This window comes from Copadichromis virginalis, linkage group LG4, assembly GCF_057382275.1.
Source record: "Copadichromis virginalis isolate Kocher_CV1m ecotype Utaka linkage group LG4, C_Virginalis_male_GT1.1, whole genome shotgun sequence".
In the NCBI taxonomy this organism is placed as follows: Eukaryota; Metazoa; Chordata; class Actinopteri; order Cichliformes; family Cichlidae; genus Copadichromis; species Copadichromis virginalis.
The window spans coordinates 14,329,255-14,355,169 of NC_140621.1; the positions used below are offsets into that span (position 1 = coordinate 14,329,255).

Here is a 25,915-nt window from a genome sequence, read left to right on the forward strand (position 1 = left end):
TCTGCTAACGTTCATATATGTTTATAACAAACTGCTCTGAGCAGTTGCACCAGGGACATATTTCACTTTTAATAAACAATAAACGTCATTTAACCTGAACATACAGCGGTATATCTACACATTAAGACTTACTAGGTAGGCCTCGCCACACCAATCCCTTCCCTTTTATTTTCTCCAATCCTTTGCTATTATCGCCTCCCTCTCTCTCTTTCTCTCTCTCTCGAATCGCGAGCGCTCGGTGCACCATAGCGTGCACGCGACGTGCCCTGTGAGTGACGCCGGACCAATCAGGGGGCGCAATTCCGAAAGTTTACCTTTTATGGCTAGAGCCAGGCAAACGACTGGGTATAAAAAACAAGCGCCCACAGCTAACGGATTCACTCTGAGCGCCGTCACACTCACAGCTTGTGCGGGATATCATTTGCCTGAAACCGTTTCCCTTAAAGCGAAAAGTCCCCCACCCAAAGGTAAGGAAACGGAGAAATCCTTATTTATAAATTCTTATTTTAGGATGTTTATCAAGTAAACAACGAGCTGATTTGTTTATTTTATGTAAACATGGATGAATTTATTCACCTTAATGCAAACTGTCGTCGGGGACCACGCGGTTCTTTGTCTTCCCGTACAAGAATTGTATTGATTGTTAAACAGCAGTATCTGTATCTTGTGTTTGGCTTTTCTTTTTAAAAAAACAAAAAACAAAACGAGGAACTGTTATGATTGCAGACAAGTTCATTAGCGCTGCTGCTGCGATTCACAGGTGCTTTTGGATGGAGCCGGCTTCTAGTAAATGGCATCCTATGAGTTAATGGTTGCGCTAAAACCGGTGTTTGTTACCGTGTAGTCGTACACGTTTTTTGCAGGATTGTGGCGACGCCTGGCATTTGATCCCAGGCAGGGTACTTTGAAGAGGGTTTCCGAGTTGAGACTGTCTGGATCCCGGCTGCTCCCTTTGTGCGCCCGATGCGGCGGGGTGTGACCTACTTTAGCATATTAGCCTAGCCACATCATGCTAGCACGCCCTTCAGATTTGCAGCAGTTGCAGTTTTAAGTCTCTCGTTTATCCTGGATACTCCCACACACGCTTTTAAAAGCTGAATTTCTTTTTTATTTAACCTGATCTGGTGTCAGTTTAAGGCTTGCGATAAAAAGATAAAAGGCCTAGCTTATCTTTCTTTTAAAGGTGATAAACTGAGTAATAGCTCAAGTGACTGAATATGTCCCGATCAGTTTAGTTTTCTTAGCTGTGACAAGAAAGAAATGAGGAAATTGCCAATCAATCGCCTGATCTTTCACTCCGAGAAAAGGCGTGGCTTTCAGGAAATGGATCACCAGTCAAGCGCTTGTGACCATTCATGAGTCTGCATAAGTTCATTATGCAACTTCTCTTCTCATAAACTAGCTTCAGTATTAAGTAATTGCAGACTTGATCTTTTTTCTTTATACCTGCAGCCTTTAAGTGTCTCGTGCTGTGCAATGAATGACTGTGCTGCTGCATGACGCAGTGATATTCACTCAAAGGACTTAGAAGGTTCATAAAAGCGAGCGTGATTAAGCAACAGTGGGAGGGCGCTGGTTGTAACGATAGTAAAATGAAGGGAGTGGTCTGTCGGCTCTTTAATGTGGACTGTTCCCTTTTTTCTTTTTTTGCCGTGCGTTGCCGCTCTGGCGTCGCGCCACGCGCCGGTAGCCGCAAAGCTGCTCAAAACCGAACCATGTCCTTATATGGTAATAACAGAACGCAGCGCCACTTCCTTTTGTCTGGCTTACTCGGAATGTGGGGCACGAGCTCCTCCTAGCGGCAGAGCTCGTGAACTTCCGCTAGTTAACAGGAAGTGGAAGCGAAATGGCCGCAGACTTGAGTGTTAATCCTTTTTTCATTTATCTTCAACAGTTCAGCCATGGAAGATGAAATCGCCGCACTGGTTGTTGACAACGGATCCGGTATGTGCAAGGCCGGATTCGCCGGAGACGACGCTCCTCGTGCTGTCTTCCCCTCCATCGTCGGTCGCCCCAGGCATCAGGTTAGCGACTGCGCATGTCTACTTTTAATGCCACCTTAAATTGTGACTTGTGTCGCAAATCAAGCCTATATCAAGAAAATTGTTCAATTTAATGACAGTTAATATTATGTTTGTAGTTCAGCTATCACTTGGCAAACACTTCTCTAATTTCTCTAAATTGTGTAACTTTTGACTTTTTAACTAAAACTGATTTCCCTGTTCAGGGTGTGATGGTGGGTATGGGTCAGAAAGACAGCTACGTTGGTGATGAGGCCCAGAGCAAGAGAGGTATCCTGACCCTGAAGTACCCCATCGAGCACGGTATTGTGACCAACTGGGATGACATGGAGAAGATCTGGCATCACACCTTCTACAACGAGCTGAGAGTTGCCCCTGAGGAGCACCCCGTCCTGCTCACAGAGGCTCCCCTGAACCCCAAAGCCAACAGGGAGAAGATGACCCAGGTACACTTTTTCCAGACCTCTGTTTATCTCCCCAGTTTCCTTCTGTTCCATTCTCATTTGCTCCTTCCTTCCCCTCCCTCCTCTCCTCCAGGAACTCTCTTCTCTAAGATGATCTATCATCAACAGGTCTCTTGACTGTGTGCCTTACCTGCACTTGTGTCTATTTAGGAGCGCAGTAGCTCTGCACTTTATTAGACATTGACTTACTTGCACAAGTGTGAAGGAATGTTTACTTTCTGCACTTTTATTCGACTAACTTCAGTCAGCCTCACTCTAAAGCATGTAGTGAGTGCAGTGGTCACAAAAGCTAGACTTGTCTTTTTAAATTTGTAAAGCTAAAATGTGTTCTCCCTCTCCTTGCAGATCATGTTCGAGACCTTCAACACCCCCGCCATGTACGTTGCCATCCAGGCCGTGCTGTCCCTGTACGCCTCTGGTCGTACCACTGGTATCGTCATGGACTCCGGTGATGGTGTGACCCACACAGTGCCCATCTACGAGGGTTATGCCCTGCCCCACGCCATCCTGCGTCTGGACCTGGCTGGCCGTGACCTCACAGACTACCTCATGAAGATCCTGACAGAGCGTGGCTACTCCTTCACCACCACAGCTGAGAGGGAAATCGTGCGTGACATCAAGGAGAAGCTGTGCTACGTCGCCCTGGACTTCGAGCAGGAGATGGGCACCGCTGCCTCCTCCTCCTCCCTGGAGAAGAGTTACGAGCTGCCTGACGGACAGGTCATCACCATTGGCAATGAGAGGTTCCGTTGCCCCGAGGCCCTCTTCCAGCCTTCCTTCCTGGGTATGTTTCCAACAGAAATCCACCGCTTATTAAATCCTCACATGCAACCTGGGCCCTTATAGTGTCCTGCAGTTCCACTTGCTAACTGGTGTCTTGTATCTTCTCAGGTATGGAATCCTGCGGAATCCATGAAACCACCTACAACAGCATCATGAAGTGCGACGTCGACATCCGTAAGGACCTGTACGCCAACACCGTGCTGTCTGGAGGTACCACCATGTACCCCGGCATCGCTGACAGGATGCAGAAGGAGATCACAGCCCTGGCCCCATCCACCATGAAGATCAAGGTGAGCTGACTTGCCTTCTAGTGGCATTCATAAGGGTTCAGTTAATGCGCTTTTTAAAAATTATTAAGCATCCCAATGACACTCTGCCTCATTGTCCTGCAGATCATCGCCCCACCTGAGCGTAAATACTCCGTCTGGATCGGAGGCTCCATCCTGGCCTCCCTGTCCACCTTCCAGCAGATGTGGATCAGCAAGCAGGAGTACGATGAGTCCGGCCCCTCCATCGTCCACCGCAAATGCTTCTAAACAGACTGTTCCTTCTCCCCTTCCCCAACCAAACGCCCAACAACTTCAGCTCTGTGCAAAACAACCACACACCACACATTTCTCATACACAACTCAGGCGCAGAGAATAGATGACCAACTCATTGGCATGGCTTCAGTTATTTTTGGCGCTTGACTCAGGATTTAAAAAAACTGGAACGATGAAGGAGACAGTAATGTTTTTGGCTAGGTTTTAAAAAAGACACCCCAGGGTTCTGCAGTCTCATCTGGGGCTTAAAAAAAATGTACATTTTGTTTTTCTTTAGGTCATTCCAAATGTTTGTTAACTGCATTGTTCAGACACATGATTCCAAATGTTAACTTGCATTGTTCAGATACGTATTTGCCTCTGTGAAGGCTGCCCAGTGGTTGGCGCATACTTAACATGGTTGTAGTATCGCTTGTATGTAAGTTATGTCTGGGTTTTTTGTACTTTCAGCCTTAAAAGAAAATCTTGGTCCTGTTTAATTTTTGTTTTTGTTATGCAAACCCTCATCCTGACCTCACTTCTTCTCCCCCCCATGTTGGAAGGTTCATCCCTGGGGTGGTGGGGTAAGGGGGTGTCTCGGAATGATGGGGTAAACATGGGGTGCCAGACCGGTGGGGCCAACCTGTACACTGACTAAACAATCCCAATAAAGTGCACATGTGTTCCGAAGTGATGTCTGACTTTTGTGTTTTTTATGACTTGAACATTTCTACAGCTTAGTCGTCTTTTAGTAATGCTGAAATTATTACAGTGAGTGTTAAAGTAGACTTAAAATGCCAGTTATACAGCAGTAAAAACCAGACCAATGCTTTATTCATGGAGCAAAGTCATGCTAGTGTGCAGCTCTATTATAGCTCATTTGCTCATAGTTTTTGGTCTTTGAGCTGGTATCTGTAAAAGCTTAAAGCTAAAATGGCAACAAACTGAATGTAGATCTACATTTTGATACACTTCAAGGCAAAGCTGAAACATCCTGTCTTAAACGCAAGCAGTTTCCAGCGCTCTCTGTGCTCAGCCCTTGGGCCTTTTCGAGCTGTTACAGCAGTGATGTATTTTCTTGCCAGAGCTAAAACTAGAAATTTAATCACCAATGGGTTCAATTAACTCCCTTTTAAACAAGCTGTGCTTGCAAGTGTAGGATAACTTCATAACTGCTATAATAGCAATGCACCTCTAAGCAGCTTTTGCTGGTCTGCATTTTTATGAAGTAGTGCTGCTGTTAAAGCCAAGTTGCTAGATGGCAGATAAATCAATTACCACTTACCATTTATTGTGAGTGATTCATTAACATGAAGCTTTAAAGTGCCATAAGTGCTATTTGTATATATTAGGTTAGAGGGTGGGTGCACCGTGGCTTCTCCCATTAAAAGCGCCTTTCCAGTAATTCCCTTCCATTTGACTGTTGCTGAGAACCGGCGAAGCCTCGATCTCATTTAATGTTAGAAGATTCTGAAAATACTGCCCGAGTTAAACTTAATGCACAGTACATGCAGACTGTAACAGGATGCTTTTGCGTCTCGGAGTATGTTTAAATGCATCAGTATCTCTGCTTTTTGGTGCTTCAGGGGTTTACGCTGACCTGTTTTTGTTTTTAGTATTACGTGAGCTCACTGTGTGTAAAGTAACGTGACTAAAGTTCAGTCAGTCTCTAAATGTCACATGAGAGGGTCTTTTCGCTGCCCTTGTGTGTTTCTTAATGACTTCACTTCTTTCCTCATGATGAGCTGTTTATTGGCTATAAAAAGCTTTGACAGTAATCTTTTTGTTTTTAGACTTTGGTTTTATGATGTGAGTGACAAGAGGTTAAATCTCTCCATAAAGGAAAAAAAAAGATTCTTTCAGGCAGTTGCGTTGTTTAGACAGCAGGTGGCGACAGAGGCTGATTTATCACAAACTAAGGCGTGACTCTCCTGCCTGTTCTCACGTTGTCGTTTTTCTCTGCACAAATGCACGGTTGACCAGGTGCTTTGAGTCACTGCATGTGCAAGGTATACATATATATTTTTTCATATATATATATATATATATATATATATATATATATATATATATATATATGCAATACTGTGCAAAAGCTTTATGCAGGTGAGGAAAAAATGCTGTAAACAAAGAATGCTTTCAAAAATGGAAGTATTAGTCATTTATTTTCATCAATCAACAAAATGCAATGAATGAACAAAAGAGAAATTTAACTCAAATCAATATTTAGTGTGACCACCCTTTGCCTTCAAAACAACATCAATTCTTCTTGGTACACTTGCACACAGTTTTTGAGTGAACTCAGCTGGTAGGTTGTTCCAAACATCATCTGTGGTTATCATGTAATCCCAGACACACTTGATGATGTTGACATCAGGGCTCCGTGGGGGCCATACCATCACTTCCAGTACTTCTTGTTCTTCTTTACGCTGGTTCTCAGTGACTTTGGCTGTATGTTTGGGGCTGTTGTCCTGCTGCAGAATACATTTGGGGCCAATAAACAATAATTTATATTTATGAAAGCATTCTTTGTTTACAGCATTTTTTGACACCTGCGTAAAACTTTTGCACGCTACTGTATATTTCATTTCATTTCATTTCATTTTTATTTATTTCACACTTGGTACTACAAATCAAACAAAACAACCACATCTTCTGTCAACAAAACACAACAACCATGTGTGAAAAGGAGCAGGAAGAAGAAAATATTCTTATTAAACCCTGCCCCCTATCTACCATCGAACTTATATCACCGGTGGGCACCAAAAATCAGGAACAAACTAATATTGACATTTCTCTCCGGTCGAATCCCAAACCAACATCACATTCATTCGCATTCTTCATACTGAGTTATCGTTTTAAACATATAACACTTTTTAAAACATTGTAAATTTATACAATTCTTTAAATTATAATGAAGTGAATTCCACAGTCTTATACCCCTAACCGTTGTACTCATTAATCTTTGTGTAGTCCTGGCTAACTGATGTTTAAAATAAAATTTCCTTCTATTCTCTTCTCCCCTTGAACACATCAAAAATACTCTTTGTAACTTAAAAGGCAAAATATTATTTTTAGCCTTAAACATAATTAATAATGTCCGTAATTTCACTAAATCTCCTAATTTTAATAATTTTGATTCTATAAATAATTTATTTGTATGTTCTCTATATTTAACATTATGAATTATTCGTATAACTTTCTTCTGTAATAGGTTTAAAGGTTTTATGGTATTCTCATATGTATTCCCCCAAACTTCAACACAATAGTTGATATATGAAAAAAACAAAGAAAAATATAAAATACGCATTGTTTTATAATTTAATAAATCTCTTATACTACCCAAAATATAAATACTTTTGACCATTTTCTTTCTAATATGTTCAATATGAGATTTCCATGTCAAATTCTCATCCACTATTACACCCAAAAAACGAAATTCAGTAACTCTTTCAATCAATTCTTCCTCTATAAACATAATGACTTTATCCTCCTTTACACGATTGCCAAATATCATATATTTCGTTTTTGTCAGATTCAAGGATAATTTATTTACATCAAACCATTTTTTTATTCTTAACATCTCAGTATATATATTAGAACCCAAAGGGTTTGGGGAGAAACTGTGAGACAGCAGTTAAAAGCTGCCATTGAAGCTGTGGTTTCATGCCAGCTTTCCTAGAATGGTGGGAAAATAAGATCCCGTGCTGATACAGGCCCATTTCCTGTGCACTTCTAAAAGCGGATTTTCCACATTTGTATATCAGAGAGATGAAAGAGGATAAGATGGATAGACCAGCCCCACCCTCAAGTTCAATGCATCATATCCTGTTTCTGTGTGTGCGTGCGTGTGTGAGAGAGAGAGGGACAGCACAGATCTAGTGCGGCCCAAAGTCATGATGCTCCCATTAATCAGGCTGCCCTAGATTCATGCTGTATCCTGAGCTGAATGCAGGCCTGTTAGAGAGGACATGCAGGTCCGTGCATATGCATAAAGACGTGTGCACTTGCCCTGATAGAAATTCATATATGCATGCTTCTAGAAAGGCTACGCACACACACACGCCGAGGATCGAGTGTGTTTGGTATTGAAAATGTATTCCATCTCACTGCAGCTCCCGCCCCAGCGCACCCCTGTGATTCTGCTGAGACTGCTTCCCTCTGATATCCTTTTACTGCCACGCCAGCAAAACACGCACTGCCAGAGAAACAGCGCTTAGTGTGTGTGTTTGTAGTGTACTACACTTTATTTTCCCGGTCTTTGTCAGGGTTGTGTGTGTGTGTTGTCTGTGGACTGCAGGTGTTTGTGAATGAAGCACTCCTAGATCAAAAGTGTCTGTGAGAAACGACACAGTGGGGTGGGGGGTGGGGCGTTTTCTCATTTTTAAAAAAAGAGACTTATTGTCTCCTTCCTTTTTTCTTCTTCTTTCTTTTTCTACTACAGGCGTGAGGCTCTAGAGCAAGCAAATCCACTGGTCAGGGACCTTTTTCACCTGCAGTTTTCACCTCTCTCCAACAGGTGGGGCTGCTGCACTACATGAGTCTTCTTCGACCTGTGAACTGGGTGAAAGGCAAACACGAGAAAGAGAGGGCTACAACTGCTGACAGGAGGAGGCCAGAGGAGAATAATCAACTCAAATACATTAGATCCTCCATTTGCAGGGCTTGGAGTGATTTCAATGCTACAGTGGATGACATGCTCACAGGGTTAATACATCTCTGCATCGCCCGCCCCCCCATCCTTCAAAGGACATTACAGTATCTTGTCTGATTGACTGACAGCAGCTTTAAAGTGATGTTTTGTGTCTGTTTCACACACTCTGCAGTGCAGACCATCCCTCTGTTCTACAGTAACCGAATAAAGACGCATGATCGGTAGCAGCGTTTGCAGCAGCAGGAGCAGCAAGCCTTCGGAGGACTCAGTGACCCTGACACATCACCACTGAGCATTTACTCAGCAGGATATATGAGTCTGTTGCATCACTGTTTCCTTACATTTGTGGAAAGCCTGTGGATGTGCTGTTTGTTTGTTTTTTAATTTCTAGAGAAAAGAAAAAATTTCTCAGAGATCTGACCACACAAGTCAGGAAGAGGAACAAGTACCAAAAATATACAACCCTGCAAGCTGCAAGCTTGCTTGAGCACTGTACAGAGCACAGCTGACAGACACAACCACTGCCTCCTCATTTGCCATCCCCCACGTTGGTTTAAAGCAGGAGGGGCAGATGGAAATTTCTGTGCTGTGACCGCTCTGTGCATGTCTTTGTCATGGTGCTATTTCCAGGAGCAAAAAGAAAGAAGTTTAAAGATTAAGACAAAAAAGCAACACCACAAGCTTTTGGCCATCTCAGTTATGGTAGACTGACTTATTTAGCACCTTCACATCTGATTACAAGCTCAGACTATAAGTCAGACAGGGTTTGGTAGAAGACTGTCGCCTGTTTTCTTTCTTTATAAAAAATCCAAATAACGCGTTTGGTGCCCTATTAGTCACCTGATGTATGCTTAAGCTGACTAATTTGCCTGCTGGCTCATGTCATGGTGTACACCCTGACATTACATTTACCTACAACTAAGGACAATCAAAAGCAAATTTGTCCCTCATTGCATACAGCAGACTGACAACCAAATGTGCTGTATCCCATAGCATATCTGGGTCACATCATCAGGAATGATCGCTGTGGTCACCCAGGCAAATAAACCAGAATGCAAACTGCACAATGTGCACAGACGATGTCAAAACAGTACCTTTCACAAGCTACTGTACTTCAATGCATGCAGCACATTTGTAAAGGAAAAACAAACACACACATAGAAAAAAAAAAAGCTTCAGGTGGCACATGATAACACATTCAGGATTTTGCTCAAGCTTCCAACTTACACAAGCTCAAGCCAAATGTTTGCAGCTAGTATTGTTCCCACCTTTCACGCTGTGAGTGTAAAAATGGAGTTATGCTGATCTCAACTAAGCGTGCTCTAAGTGACGCAAAATATTCCTCATCTTTCTGGGAGCACTGGAACAAATGCCAATGCTTGTTTTGATATTTACTGCTTCCTTTTTTTCTTTGTGTATTGAGATGTGTTGGATGTAAAAGTATCTCCTCGCACCATCTCATGTACTTCTTCCAGCTGGTGTGTTGTATGTGTGTGTTGTTTTTGCTGTGTGCATTTGGCTATTTCCTAAACCTGAACACACCGCCCCCCCAAGAAAGGAAGAAAAACGCAACGAGAGACAAACCAGAAATCACTTTACACATTCTGGAAATTGGTGGACCTACTTTTTCCTCTGTCTTGTGCACACATGTCTTCTGATGTGAAGTAAGTGGCCAGCTGTGCGTTCTCAAGTGGCCCAATCAAATCAAAAACAAAACAAAAACCCTTCAAGGCTCTGTCTGATGATTGGCAGTTACCCCATGAGAGCTCTGGGTCTGTATGGGCCTACAGCTCTGAAGTGGAGGGGGGGTTGGTCTGTGTTTGTGTGTGTGGTGTCAGTCATCTAAGCCTCGGTGGCATTTTTATTGCATGCGTGTGTGCGTTGCCTGTGCGTGTACATTTGCTTCGCTCCAGCAGGAAACATGACACTGCTATTAGGTTTCTTCATTAACATATTTCTGCATGTATCTTGCTGCAGTGCAGTAGCACCAGCTTCAGTAACAATACAGAGCTTGTGTCGAGCATGAGATGCAGTTTGATGAATGATTTAGCCCTCTGGGCATGCAGGCTCACTGCTCTGTGTGTGAGGGAGGGGTGTTAGTATTTGTTTGGACTTATTGTTTTGTTTTATGGAATACAGTAGAAAATATACTTAACTGAGAATACAACCATGGCTCATGGTTTTATTAGCCCATTACTGTGTGTGTTTTATGGTTATGCAGGAGGACATGCTTCTGTATTTATGTAGGGCTATGCGTCTCCTCTCCACAGAGGTGTGAACCCCTAGCTGAATGAATCAATGCCGCCTCCTCACTCTGTCCCCCGTGGGTTAATGTAGCCACAGGCCTTGGAGAAAATCAGATAGTCTGTCCAGCAAATCAAATCATTTACCTGATCCTTCAGCTGATAGGACAGAATTAACCCAAGCCTTAGAAAAGATAGTATTTGGACAGCCACACAGCTAGAGGTTGATGTGAGATAGGGCGCTGAGGGGGGAAGATAAGGGGCGAACAACAAGAAGAAAAACACTAGCAGCCTGGATGAGAGTCAAGGATAACAAATGTTCTCCCTCTATAATATCTGCTGGGTGGAATAAAAAAAAACCCAACAACGACAACAACACAAAAAAACAGCGTTAGTAAGATAAAAAAAAAATGACTGTGGTATTATATTGACTCAGCAGCGTTTTTAGGTCATAAATCATGGTTTTCAGCACTTTTTCCAAAAGCCTGGAACATACAGTTGGATCATCCTCAAAGAACACAGTTGGTGTATATGCTATAAAAAAACAAAAAAACATAATCTACCAAATGGTCCCATCTGTTCCTATCCATGTGACAAGCCTAACCTAGAAATAAACAGATATGTCTCTGAACCTGGACACATTGTTCTGCACATTAGCTGCTTGTTGTGCTGTAGTTGGAGAATGCAATGAGGAATGCTGAATTAGCCTTTATTGGGTTATTTGGCTGAACTGGAGGGTTTCATTACATAGAAATTCAGTGTGATGTTTGTATAAAAATAAGTCACCTTATTATTATCATTTTATTACAGTGAATAAACACACATTATGTTATGGATGTGGATTAAACCCGTGTGTAAAAAACTAAAAAAAACCCCAAACAAACAAAAAACAGGCGTAAAATGCTGCAAGTAATAAGCTGTGCTCTTGATTATGCTGTTTGGTAAATTTGCTACGAATCATCCATACCCACCTCAAAGTGGGGATAACTCCCACGGAAGCCACGGTGTTATTGACAAGACAAACCCAACACAGTGAAGGTGAACCCTGCCTCTCGCTCGCAGGTTGAAAAGAGGGCAACAACAGGACACTAATTAGAAAGAATTGTCTGAATTCCCAGTCGGGAGCGATTTGGAGAACAAAGGACCGACTCGGTCCCCTCGGACAGTCCGGGACATGACTCTGATCTCCGCCTGGTAATTCCCTCCCCGAGTCCCGTCAGGGATGGCAGGCGCATCGTAGCAGCGAGGTCAGCGGGGTGAGATCCGCCGCTGAGCAGCCTGGTGTTTTTGCTCAGCTCGCTAGCGGTGTGGTGGTCCGATTGGACAAAAACAAAGAAGCCACCGAGCCGTGACCACCGGGAAAGTCGGGCACCGAGTGTCCCCACGAGCGGGTACATAACGTCCACGTCTGCTGTTCAGATGAGCCCTTGCTGCTCTCCTTCTTCTCCTTTGGCGATTCGGTCTGTTGAAGCGCTCGCTGTGCCCCTACACCGAAGGGTCGCCTTGAAACCGGCGCAGTGAGGAGGGAGGGGCTGGAGGAATGGAGGAAGGAGGGGGGCACGGGCAGTTTGAAACCGCCTCTAATTTTTTTAATCAACATTTTTGCAACTGTGTAAAGCGGGGCGGTGTACTTCAAAGGACACTTATGGATAATAAAAACCCGCCAGGGTCCGACAGTGCTGTCCGCACGGAAGAACAGGGGGGGTCACATCGGGGATGAGGAAGGGGAGGCGTGTGTGTGTCTGTGCGTGGGGAGGGACTTTACACCAAAGGTCGATTGCCCCCACTCCCCCTTTATGAGTCTTAACACAATGGTACTAAATTAGTACGCCACTTTTTCTCCCCCTTTTAATGCAAATGTGTGTGTCCCTCCTCCTGTTCAGTCTGTAGAGATTATGCACAAGCAGACACCCCAGTCTTGTTTTCACCTACGGCCCGATTTGCATACCGAAAGCGGTGAATTCCAGTCGCAGCCCTTATGATGCCTTTATGCCCTTATGATACAAGTCCTCAGTGGGTCTTCAGGAGGTCTCTGACCAGTGAAATAGTGCTGTAGATCACAGCGCCCAGTCGATTGTAGACCACAGATATGGCCTATCGTGGCCCAATGATGCTGTCTTAAACAATGCTTTTGATGGCTCCCATATCGTCAGTTGCCAGGCCTAAACCATAAACTAGTCTGTGTTTCTGGCTTGTGACACGTTTCCCATTTCCACTCATGTGTTTTCACAAACCATATACCTGATCTACTGTTTCTAAAGCCCTAGCCCAAATGAAACGAATTAATTGCTATCGCGAGTTTTTATGCTCGAATTCTCGGTTTTGCTCCCCTTTGTAGCAAATAGTGGAGAGTGGGATTTTTCTGTGACTTAATTGGGCTTATTCGCTGCTTCCTGGTGAGAAAAAAAGTAAACGTGAGTACCACACTACCTAAAAAAAACACAAACACAAAACGCCTCCAAACGCCTGGGATACTTGATTTTTTTTAGCGTCTATTATAATCAGCGTGGAAACTGGTGGGTTGGTGAGTAAGTGGGGGGCATCGCTTTGACCCCCTTCCTCTCTCTCTCTTTCTCGAGCACACATGGTGGGGGGGAAAAGAGAAAGCCCACTGCTTGTTTTGATCACTCGGTCTTGATGGAAGAGGGGACCTTGAAACTGCTCAACCTTTCCTCGCTCCATAATTGGTTTTATAGTGCTGGCGAGAGGCCACGGTGTGTGTTTTTTTAATACACTCGGGAGCTTTGATTGACATTCCTAACAGCCAATCAGAGAGGAGCAGTGTGCAAAGTCCTGGGTTGGATGGTGGTAAAGGAGGTGGGTGGGGCTTACAAAACAATGCTGTGTTTCATTGCTAGACTCGTCATGGGCTTTCTCTCTCCCCCCGAGTTATTCCCCAGTTTACCTTCGGACGAGCCTGTAATGGACTACTCCAGTTCTCCCAGCAACCTGGACGGATTTTAAGAAGCGCTGGCATTTTTTTAAGCCCCCTTCAAGACATTTTACCCTTTCAAGTAAGCGCTAGGCATGTTTTCCCCCGTCTTCTCTACGTACCATGGCCCTTTCTTAATAAAATAGTCGTATTTTTGTTGTTTTAAAAGCTATTTTGGTCCGCGAGTGCGATTTGAAAAGGGCGCGGAGGTTAGTGCACGCGACGTGTAGTTAATTTTTTTTATCGGGATGTCGTCGGTGTGAAAAAGCAACTTTCGAGACGTTTCTTCCGACAGAGTTTTGCGTGGCTTTTAGTGGAACCGTGAAAAAGTTTGAAACGTGGCTGAAATGCCGAGCCTCCTGCGCTGCCGTGCCGCATGGGTCACACCGAGAGGGGGAAAAGCTTTCGGTCTAGCTTATCTTCTAATTTAACTGTCCTGAACTCATTTTATTAATAAGGAAAAAATACAGGTACTTTCTCTTTGGCTCCCGTGTTTCTCTAAAGTGGTATAAGGGCGTTATTGTAATTTCTAAGCGAGCCCTTCTTTTCAGAGCCCGCCCGCTTGGATATCACGAGTCATTGCTGTGATGTGTTTGTTTGCAGCCTTTGAAGGTGAACTCGGCTTTAGCCTTTTTCTTTTTAAGAAAAAATCATGACTAATAATGTGAGCCGTATTTAATTTGGGGGGCAATCTGTAAATAAATAAAAATAGTATATTGAAGCTACAAGCTACCGTGTTTATACCGTCTTGGATGCCGTTTGTAAAAGTCGCATTTGCTTGTTATTTTCCCCTAAACTTTTGTTCTGTATCTCTTTGGAATTTAAACATAACACCGATATCTGCGAGGTTTTAATAAAGAGCTGCTCTAAATTCATTTCAATCGACCTTATTTATCTCTTCTCTTCTTGTCCAGAATCAAGACGCATACTTTACTGGCTATGCGTCGGTTTATAGTCTGTGCTGTAAAACCCACTATTATGTGTTTAAACGAGTTCAAACTTGCAGCAAAGCGTCGATAAAGTGGATATCATTCTAGGTTTTTACACAGTGTTTGCGGCTTGGGTTCAGATTTCGCTCCTTGGGCAGCACCAACGTCCAGTTGCGAAGTAACCCGGACTAAATCTGCATGTGCAGGCAACAAAACACCGCTCACCCCGCTGATAAATGATGCATGCTTTTGCGAGCTTATTTATTTTTAACCCGTTCGAAATTTATATTTGATGCGCCTCTAGTATTTACTGTGTATTGGTTTACATTGCGACTCGGCCTGAGCCTAGATTGCAAGGTTTACGGATTAGGGGGGCTGTTAATCAAGTGAAGGAAAAAGGTGGGATAGTTTTCTAAAATCCGACGGGTTCTTGGTTTCCAGATCGGGATCGCGAGATGCTTTCACAGTCGGGGGAAGAGCAGCAGCCGCTGGCCGCTCCTCCTGCTCGTTTCCCTGGGAAGCGGAGCGGCTGCCTGCTCGCTGTGCAGCGTGGGTGTAGTATCGCTCAGATGTCACATCATAATATTGTAGATAAGTTAAAATCGTATTAAAATCTTCATTTAGAGTACGACGGCAGTGCCTCACACGGTCTCATCGGCGATTAGCTGCTATTCGAGGTTTAGTTTTTGAAGTGCTTTTCCAAACTGCGTCATTGCACATATGGGCCGCCTGTTCGCTGGAAAGAAGAGAAATCCTAAAACTACCAGTTCCCAACAGTTTGCTCCGACATCGCAGTCTGTTGTAGATTATATGCCAAGCTCTTATTTTATTGTTTTTGTTTTCATTTATTTTAATTTTTCATGTATTTTATAGGTCAGAAGGATGGCTGAAAAGGAGCCCGAATCGCCTGGAAAATTAAAGACATTATTATAGCCAGAACTGGCTTTTTCGGAATAGAGGGCCTATTCGAACGGACTATTTCCTTTCACAACTTTCCCCGCTGTGGATAATGGATGGCAGAGATTTTGGTCCTCCCCGATCCGTCCACGTACCACCTTCGTTGTTGGCGGGGCTCGCGATGGACTCTCACTCCATCCGGCTCGGAGCAGCTGCTGCAGCCGGGAGGATCCCTCCCTCCTCCGGTCACTTGCTGGGGAGTCAGCCGCAGCCTCTCCACTCCGGAAAATTCTTGCCATCGGCCATTAACCTACATCCACACCACAGTAAGTGAGCCACGCTTCATTGCTCAGCTTGATTCTGTAATATGAGTGTCCCCCCACCCAAAAACAACAAGAAGATTAAATATTAACTTGAAATAAAAACTGCGCACGGTTTGTGGCTATCCGTGGCAGCCCGCGCGGTCACCGCCTGGATGTGCGGTGTGATGTGGGCAAAGACAGGCGGCTGTTATAAGGCTGTGACAAGTTTCAGATGTAACAGATCGTGTTCAGGATCCTCGGCCCCTGTAATGTGCAGCGCATTAGCGGAAAATTACTTGGCAGTTTCCGATACACATTTCTTCGGATTGAAAGGACAAACAGGGCTGCGGTGTAGATGTTCATGCAGCAGCTTGCAGGTCAGGGTGCAGCGGTCTAGGATTGCATGCGGACCATTACACTGTCATTGCTGCTCCAGGGCCGATGCAGTGTGTTTATCTGTGTTTGACACGGCGGGGTAGTAAAGTTTTCACCTTAAAGGTATCACAGACCCGTGCTCGACCCGTTTCTGAGCAATAGCTGGAGTGGTTGTGTATTTGGAGTAAAAGTCACTCAGCTGGAGCATTTGGCAAATGGCTGATGTTTTTTTTCTTTCTTTTTTTCATGAATTTGTAGCAGTTCTGTTAAACAGCCCTTGTTCTGCTGCAAGTACACTGGAGAATCTGTGTAATGGAGAGAAACTGTGTGTACTGGAAGCAAACTGCTGGGGTATTACACAACCATTCTCCTACAAGTGAACGCCCATGTGTTTGTTTACATCACATCGTGTGTGTCTGTGCATTATAAGCAGAATCATATATGCAGTATATGTCATTCCCTGTTGAGCTGATGATTTTTTTCCATTTACATTCAGTGCCTGCACAGTAATGTCTTGCGTTTTTTATTGGCATAGAGAGCCTTGAAATAACAAGAAAAGGAGATAACATTGCATGTTTGCATATGGTTTTGTGGTCGGTCACAGAGGAAGTTGGAGTCATCTATGTTCAAACCATATGTTCTGTGTGTGTGTGTGTGTGTGTGTGTGGAAAGGGATGTCTGCTGTTTCTTTCGGGAAAATGGAAAGTCTGACAAATGCTCTCACTGAGTTACTCTGAAGTCATGTAGCTGCAGACAGAGATACAATTACAGGTTTTCTGGTTTCTTTTAACCCCAAAGGTGATAATATTCCCTTTTAGATGTGTTCCCTTGTCCTTATCTGTGAGCGTGAGTTCATTGCAGTACTTAGGGTTCCAGTAAAGTGAGGGCAGGGGCTCCGATGAAGCGTTAATTTGACACCGTGGCAGAACCCACACATTCAACTCTCACACACAAACATGAAAAGGTGTCAGAGATGAAATCAGTGCACAGCAGGGAGTGTTGGCTTGATTGATGGGTGCATTGTGGCAAAGAAATGTACCAGGGCACAGTTTATTGAACCAATTTTGCGACTCCTGACAGTTGTGGGTATTACGACCTTAAATTTCTATCAGCAATATATATATATATATATATATATATATATATATATATATATATATATATATATATATATATATATATATATATATATATATATATATATATATATATATATATATATATATATATATATATATGAGGACAATATTTTTATTACCAGCTTACAAAACTAAAGGCATAACCCACTCACAACCCCACCTCTCTTCACACTACTGGAGATGTCAATTAATATATCTTGCAGATTAATAGTAATTAAAAGGATGCGTTCCATGTGTGTTTTGGGAAAGAGTTGTATGTGCGTAGGCTGTGATGGGATTCATGTAAACTCTGTTAGTAAACTGCATTGCTTAAAGAAATAAAGACTATACGAGGATTTGGAGGAAAGTGCTGTTTTTTCATATGTTTTGAAACAAAGTCGCCACACTAATTAAGATCGGCCACATCACAAATCTACCAGCCAGCCTGGGAAATTCCCAACACATCTAAGAGTATTTCTAAATCATGTTTCTTTTAGTTCACTGAAAGTAGCCTGTAGTTAGCCCGTGGGAATGAGGTGGGTTATCGTGTGTTGTTAAATTCTCTGGAGGTGGAGCGGTTTGTCCGCTGCTTGGCAGACTGGTGGTTTGATTCCTGACTGTAAAGTCCACGTATCAAAGTGCCCTTGAGCTGAACTTTACATACCTCGTGTATATGCTAAAGCCACACATTTTTCACTGTCATGGTGGTATTGCAAAAATATATGCTTGTTGACAAAAACATTGTCCCCCCCACCCCTATGTCCTAAATACCATGGAATATTTTCCCTTTGGAGTTAATCGACGTGTGGTTTTTACTAGTTTTTACTCTTCCCAAATACCATTCTGGCTCATTCTTTCCCGGTTATGACGGTTAACTAAAACTAAGTGTGAAAAAACATTAAAGTTAAGTGAAATAAAAGCGGGAAGTAGACAAATTAAAGCAATTTTCTTTGGTTTTGGTTTTAGTTTGGTCAGATTTGTCAACACAAGGAGCCTGTGTTTGTGTCAGGCGACTGTGTGTGAAGTTTTTGCTGTGTGTTGTTTTTCTTTGAGCTTCTTAAAGAATGCCACTCATATCGTAACAGAAACTAATAATAGCTAAACTAAAACAAGACATTTCTGCTCTATAGAAACTGAAGTGAAATGAGCAAACTTTCCCAGGAAACTAAGTGAAACGCAGCTCAACTGAGAGGAAAATTGTTTAACAGTAATAACTTTAGTTAGGATGACGTGACGCCCCTGCATCTCCCCTCCCGTGGCTCAGAAACGAGCCGAAAACTGCTTGTGTGCAGACGGGTTTGTAAACTTGACGTTTAGCCAGAGGGGTTGTGGGACGGGGTGTGGTTGTGTTGTTGTGAAGCAGAATTGACCCAGCTGCTGTCCCAGCCCAGATTGGCAGTTGAAAGGCTCCTTTTAAAACAGGATACATTTTACCCCGACCTTCCAAAACTGTGTGACTCATCTCCCCTGTTGCACACTCTCACAGCCTCTGCCCACCACAGTGCGACACAGGTCATTTAGCTTTATGGCACTCCTCCATATCAAATCCCCACACATTACATTTAACCAACCCCGAATGAGATTGCAGTCCTGTGCTTGTAATAACACTATACAACCCTATTACATAATAATTACCCAGTAATTGTGAATGTTCATAATGTTCCTCTTTAATTTCAATAAACCACATGAATCCAGTTCTCAAGGACCCGCTGTGCAGTCAGAGGAGCCAGGGTCGCCCTGCTACTGTTTCTGTTTACACATGTTTCAAGGAATTCAAAGCTTTTTTTTTGCACAGTTGTTTCTGGCTGAGCTCTTGATAGCAGGGTTGACTGTTTATAGCTGCCAGTGCAGCCGTATTTCCCAGGAGTCTGCCTTATTAGTTTTTGTTTAGTTCAGTTTTAATAGGGTTTCCACCTGACTTAATAGAGTAGAGTGTCCTCCCTTATTTTAAGCTGCCAAATGTGGAAGGCAGCTTAACACTTAGTTTGCAATGCATTGTGAAACTGCAAATAGTTTGACATTTGTGCTGCTGGTGCAGCAAAAAGGGCATCTGTAAAGACATAATTTTCCATCAGCCAATCCTTTCTATGCAGCAGCTCCTCTATCAGCCCGCTATTCACCCAGGTTGTATCTAAACAAGATCAGCTTCAGTCACTGTTTATAGATGTAAAATGGCTGTAAAAGGTCCGCAGTCTGCTGGAGGTCTGCCTGTGCCTCCATCACATGATTGAAGCCATCTGTCCTCTCCTTCTACGTCCCTCACTTTTGTGCCTGAGTGCTGCAGAGGCAGGACCTGCTGAAATGTAACTGCACTGAGGAGACAAGCACACCCATACCTTTTATTTCTGCAAACTGTAAAAAGGTTCTAGTGGATGTCATAGGAGAGGTTTAAAGGTAATTTCACTTTGCTTTTAACTAATTACCATCTTACACGTTTGAGATATATTTAGCACACTTGAAAGAATGAACTTGTATCACCAGTAAAACTAAAACTTCCTTTATCTGCTGTAGTTTTGTCGTTATTTCACTAGACGGCAAATCCAGCTTGTTACCTAAGTTATGTGCCCAAGCCTTCCACTTTTGGCCTTGTGGGTAACCTGTGTGTTAGATGGGGCCAACGGGCTTTTGTTGTGGGCACTCTCAGGTGTGTGAGAGAGAAAGAAGTAACGTTGCTGACACGTAGCCACAGCTCATGTTAAGTATGTGCCAAGAAATGGTAGAATACGGCATACTGTATCACTTGATCTTTATTGTTGTTGTTCAGTGTTGTTTTTATTGCAACTTTGTATGCACTCTACATGGAGCTCGGCGCTAGTTTTACTTGCCAGAGTCACTTCTTCATGACTTTTGTGCTGTTGCTTATGAAATCATCAAGGCTAAACAGAAGTTCACTCATTTGCAGAAGTAGAACTTGCAGAACTTGTAGAAGAAGAAACTGCAAGGGGAAATGACATACAGGGAAGAAAAAGCAAATGAGACAGTTAATGATTACACGGACACATTATTAAGATTAAAGGGGGATAATGCACAGAGACAGACTATTATGCAATGAATAAAAATGTAATTAGTGGTTTTTGCCTTATTTGGTGTGTTGTGCTTATTTATTTCTGGGACTGATCGGGTTAATATAATGCAACGCAATGTGTCCAGAAAGACCAAACCTTGAGTTTAACAGTTCGTACAGTCTCTCCTCTTTACTCTTCACTCTGCACAGCAAAGGTTAATTACCAGCTACCGGTAAAGACACTGTGCTTAGCAGCAGAGGTTTCCGTCCACTGCAGGGCTGCAGAGGTAGACTCAGAAATCTATTGCCCTGCAGAATTTGAAGCTGCTGTCACACCTCAAACACAAACACTGTTTACAAGATTGGCAGCTCGTTCCTGCTGCTGGCTGTGATCAACCAGCTCTCCTTTTTTTTTTTTTCTTGTCATTGTTCATATTCTTTCTATTGTATCACCTGTCATGCCTTTTTTGCATTCATTAAGCTTAAGGTGGATCACCTCTGCACGTGAGCAAAAACCCAGGCTGCACATTCAGTGGTGTGTATCAGGAACTCAGTTATGCAGTTAGTGGTTGAAGTGAAATGTAAACTATTTTTTCTTTCTTTCTTCCTTTTTTAGTGTCACTTTTGGTCCCAAGTTCTTATGTTCCCACAGTAGTACTCAGAGATCACTTGGTGGTCTAACACACTGTGGCATCAGACTTTTTCACTGGATTTTGAGCATTTAACTTCTGTTTTCCTCCTAACAAATAGAACAAAAGTCACAGCAGCTCGTCCCCCATCCTTTCCCACATTTTTAACAAAACCAGATGTAGGTTAATATGCTGTGTTGTGATATTTGCTAGCGAATGTCACAAATGCTTGTTTAATGAGATGAAACTGTATTGCTCATTTCGTGAGACTTGAGGTAAAACAGCATTACTTTTCACTTTTAACTGCCTTCGGTACACATATTTCAGCCTCCCCCATTCGGAGAAAGGCCAATAGCTGTTGACACAAACAGCCTGAGATGAATGGAAAAGGAGAACTAAATGAGTGGAAATCGGCATTTTATTTTCAGAGGATAAGAGCTGAGGTTTTGCTGGTTGTGTGTGTGTATTTGAGTGTCTGTGTAGATGAGAGGACTGAAGTCTGGTGTATAAGAATGGGAGCATGTGATTGTGCTTAGTACAGTTGGGGCTGGGGCTTCCCCCTGAGACTCTGCAGAGAGAAGAGATTTATACTGACCACAACACATTCATACACGGTTAGATAAATGTGCTCGCCCTTCAGTTGTTCTGTCTCTTTCAGTCTCGCACACACTCACAGGGCACACGAGTGGAAGGCTAATAATTCATGCGGCTTGCAGGGGCAGGCCAGGGATGTCTTGGCTGATACCAATTTGTCTTCCGCGCCGCTTGGCTAGTGTGTCTGTTTGCACTTAAATTAATGTTGTGTGTGTGTGTGTGTGTGTGTGTGTGTGTGTGTGTGTGTGTGTGTATATATATAAATATATATTCAAGACACACACCTAAGTATGTGTGAGAAGATGTGGCTCAGACACATCCCCCTCTCAGATTAATTGAATCCTTCAGGAGAGAAAACGGGCTCCTTAAGAGAAAGCACAAGGCTCTGCTGCCCTGCTACAATAAACCTGTCAGTGGCAGAAAAAACGACACACATATACAGCACTCACACACAGCTGTCAAACATGAGAGTGATAGGTAGGCGTGTGTGTGTGTGTGTGTGTGTGTGTGTGTGTGTGTGCGCGTACAAGCGTGCTGTGGCATGTTGAAATACCTAAAACATTAGCTAAGTCGTTCTCTGTGCCAGATCCCTCCCTTTAACACAAACAACAGCCTCCAGCACACAAAGGTCACACACTGTGCTGTGTCTGTCTGTTTGGCTGCGTGTTGAGTCTCTACGTGTCCCATTACATAAGCCTGATAATATTCTTCCCAAGGCACTTAGGTAAAAGTTCAAAATGTGTAACAACACGAAGGAGATGCACACAGCAATTTTGACACGTGAATAGTCAGTTCTAGCTGATTGTTAGTTATGTGGAATATGTTTTAACCAGTGGAGACGCCCATACCTGCAGCATGTTTCATGGTTTGGCTTACATATGCTATTAAAGCTGAGCTAAACCTTTTTATTATTGTATTATTTAGTGTTACTAGTGGTTGTTCCTATTAAACAATCAGTATATGTACTTTTCTGTGATGTCAGTGAGAGATGTTTATGCTCATCTCAAGCACCTGCCTACCGTTTGAATCCTCTGTAAAGGGCAGCCAGTCATACACACAACTATCTTAATATGAAAGGGGCTAAACTGGCTTAATCTATAGAGGAGTTCTTAATTTAGGGGCTCAGTGTAACATAAATAAGGATCATTTTTGAAATGTGACTCATGCCAAGCCACTCTAGTAGAGTGCAAAGATAAAAATATGGAGCTGGAAATCAGCCCTTGAGTTTGCAGTCATCCTTAGATTGACTTAAAGGTACTTGACTGTGCATTAAATGAGAGAGTGTTTCTAAAAATCGGGTTGTTTCCTGTCACTACATATGTGGTTTTGTGATTACACCACTTTGTAGTTTCTGACTCTTTGGTCTGCAGCTGTGAATACAGCTTTGTGGTGTTGCATGATCTTAAACGCATATGTGTGTTTCTTTGCACACACTACCATCCTTGCCATTTCGTCTGCCTGTCTGTGACACATGTTGGACTCACGTTTGCCGATTTTCGAGGTGTGCGTCAAAGTAACACCTGCCATCGTCACAGGAGATTTGAGTGCAACTGCGTGGGACGGTGTGGATGTTGGTGTACTCGATTAATGTTTGCTCAAAGTTTGGTTTTGGTTTTGTTTTTTGTAAATTTGAGCAACATGGATTAAAACATCAACTTTTTTTAAAAGAAATTGTTTAATCTGGGAGAGTTAATCATCCTGTGTGTGGTTTCAATTGAGATGGCTCAGTCCCACTGGTCTCCCTCTGGTGTTGTGCATACTGGTGACCTTTCACAACTTTGTAATGTCCTTTAACTACTTCCTACTACTGCTATATATATACACTATGTACAACTATATATCCCAAATCGTCATTTTATTCAGCAGGTTTCTGCTTGTTTTAATAGCTTCATATTGTTCCCAACCTTTTCTTAACCCATGAGTGCTAAAATCTAAATTCTTATTATTCATACTGTATTGAATGTACTTTTTAGTGCTAAATAATGCAAAAGTAATCTGCCTTTAATGTCTGATTAAAAGCCATAAACTGGGGTTAAAACCTCAGTAAATAAAGAAAATGTGAACTACAATTTACAATTCACCAAATACAACTGTGCCTAGGGCTGTTCGATATAACGATATATATCGGATGACGATATAAAAACATCTATCGTTTCATTTTACGCTATCGTTTGTTTCGTGGTGTCGCAAAATAAACTGTTTACGGCAATATTTTTTCATCGTTTTGATGGTCACTGTAGTGGCTATATTCATTTCTTAAAGTTCTCTCTTTCTCTTATATGTAATATAACCACACTACGGACGGACAAGCGCCTGTTTTTATGCGTTGTGGTTAGCAACAACGACGGTAACGCCATCGCGTGTCCGCTTGTTTATGTTCCACATAAACCTTTCACAATAAAGCTCAAGATCCTGTTGAGAGTTTTTAAAATAATCTGAATCACGTGAAAGAGCAGATTATTTACGGATGAGAAGTAAAAAAGAGCCGCCAGGTGCTAAAAAATAAACCTTAGACTCAAACTCAAAGAATTTACAGAAAATGTTACATTTTTGTGATTTATATCGTTATCAGGACGATAGAATTCTTATATCGGGATATGAGATTTTGGTCATATCGCACAGCCCTAACTGTGCCTTTTTTTTTTTTTTTTTTTTTTTTTGGCATAATGTGGTTTTAAAGTCATTATAAACTAAAATTTAATTCCAACCTATTAAATAAATAATGGAAGTGGAATTGGTCAGTGAATGATGTGTTTTACAACCAAGAACTGCAACAAATCCATTTAATCTATTATCTATTGTTCACAGAGTCCAGATGGCAGCTCAGTTTGGGTCTCCATCTGATTTGACATTTCAGAGCTCATGTAATGTAATTTTCCCTTCATTTTTCTTCCGCTTAGAGATTTTCCTTTAAAAAGAAAAAAAATTACGAGTCTCCATTCTTTTGTTGTGCGTACCACCTCCCACCATTTCCTCCCACTTACTTTTTAAGTTGCCATTAATAATATTTTTTTAATCAAATGTCTGTCTCTTTGGGGTTGCTCATCTGGTACTCACATCCAGTACACCAGAGACACATTAGCCCTCACTGCACACTGCCTGTTTCTTTAAAGTTTCATAAAGACAAAAGGCCCCCAAAATAAAACATAGTGAGATTACGGGTGTTTATCACTATAACACTTTAGAGAAATCACGACAGTACTGTGCAGCTCATCTTGTTTCCTAAAATTTGTTGTAGCACAGGAGTTATTTTCAGATGTGAAATTTTAGCCCAGAATAAATGCATGATCTAAGATAAATAATTAACATTCTGTCTTTCTTTTTCTTCTTCTTCTGCTGTGTGGTAAACAAACTACTCCAACCCTTCCCTGCATGTGTATTCAGAGTATCATCAGATGGAAGGAGAGCTTGAGCAGAGGAAGCAGCTGTGCAAGTGATTCTGTTTGTTTAAAAATGAATTTCTTTTTGCAAACTTATTTCATTTTTCTTTATTCAATCAAACGACAAAGAGAGAAACCAGTCAGATGCCACCTTGTTGCAGTTCGGTTTGCCAAACCGAGAGCTGACGTGTCAGAACTCGAACTTGACATTTTTAATTAAAGTTGAGAAACGGTTTGTATTCAGCTCAGCTGCGCAAACAACACAAACAAAACCTGTTTCCTGTAAACGGCTCCCAGCAGAGGAGAACCAGACATCTCCATTTTGAAATAATTAACACACTTTAAACCGCATGGCTGAATGAATTCAGGGACGCACATGCAAATTCCCGCACATCCCTTGCCTGTGTGTGAGTGTGAATGAGGGTTTCTTACAGTTGGGTTTAATGGTTACCAGTGTGTCAGTTAACTTTGGGATGTATAGCACTGCAGAGTTTTACTGTTTCAGTGTTTTTCTTGCAGGGAATAAAAACCAGAGATCAATAGAGATCTCCCCCAGCTAACCCTGCTCTGAGTGCCACTGATGGATAACAGATAGTGTGTGTGTGTCTCAGGCTTTTATACCAGAGATTTTCTTTCATTTCGTCTTTTTTCCTTTTGCACATTTTCCAGTATTGTTAAATTTTGTGTGTGTGTTTCAGAGAATTTGGATCAATTTGTGATCAACACTGACTTGTTAGTTTCTCTGATTTTTATTTTATATTTTTTCTTTGGATGTGTGCGCCTTTGTGCCAGATTTGCAGTGAGTCTGACAGAATTGATCTCCTTCCTATCTCTGATATCAAGATATATTTCTTATACTGATCTGAAAATGGAGGCTCAGAAACGCGTTGGGAGTCAGAGAGCGTGTTTCTTGGCAACTCGTTTCTCCCAATATGGCAAACTAACTGTCTTGTGAACTGAGAGCCAAATGCTGTGTGTGGTGTGTGGTGGGGGGGGGTGGAGTTGTGAAGGGAGAGAGGAAGGAAAAGGTTAAAAGAGGGAGAGGGTGAGAGAGAGACGAAGCTAATG

The 25,915-nt window shown here is 42.5% G+C and overlaps 2 protein-coding genes across 2 annotated transcripts in view; both read left to right on the forward strand.

Moving 5' to 3' along the window:
* Nucleotides 1-362: 362 nt before the first annotated feature.
* actb2 (actin, beta 2) lies at nt 363-4,484 on the forward strand. The gene is made up of 6 exons (XM_085453729.1): nt 363-467; nt 1,895-2,024; nt 2,228-2,467; nt 2,831-3,269; nt 3,377-3,558; nt 3,661-4,484. Exons 2-6 carry the CDS (start codon nt 1,902-1,904, stop codon nt 3,802-3,804), a joined length of 1,128 nt encoding a protein of 375 aa, XP_085309855.1. The 5' UTR covers nt 363-467; nt 1,895-1,901; the 3' UTR covers nt 3,805-4,484.
* A 9,071-nt stretch (nt 4,485-13,555) lies between these two features.
* Nucleotides 13,556-25,915, forward strand: part of tnrc18 (trinucleotide repeat containing 18) — a 46,169-nt gene continuing 33,809 nt past the window's right edge. Inside the window, exons 1-2 of the mRNA XM_085453730.1 lie at nt 13,556-13,701; nt 15,422-15,771. Coding sequence (XP_085309856.1) covers nt 15,558-15,771 — 214 coding nt within the window. The 5' untranslated portion in view covers nt 13,556-13,701; nt 15,422-15,557. The remainder of the gene's footprint in view (nt 13,702-15,421; nt 15,772-25,915) is intronic.

What these genes read in the sequence shown, in the direction of transcription:
- actb2 (XM_085453729.1), top strand. Translation starts at nt 1,902, where the DNA reads ATGGAAGATGAAATCGCCGCACTGGTTGTTGACAACGGATCCGGTATG. An exon ending in CTTCCAGCCTTCCTTCCTGG is followed by an intron (nt 3,270 to 3,376) that starts GTATGTTTCCAA and finishes GTATCTTCTCAG; the next exon opens with GTATGGAATCCTGCGGAATC. An exon ending in CATCCACCATGAAGATCAAG is followed by an intron (nt 3,559 to 3,660) that starts GTGAGCTGACTT and finishes ATTGTCCTGCAG; the next exon opens with ATCATCGCCCCACCTGAGCG.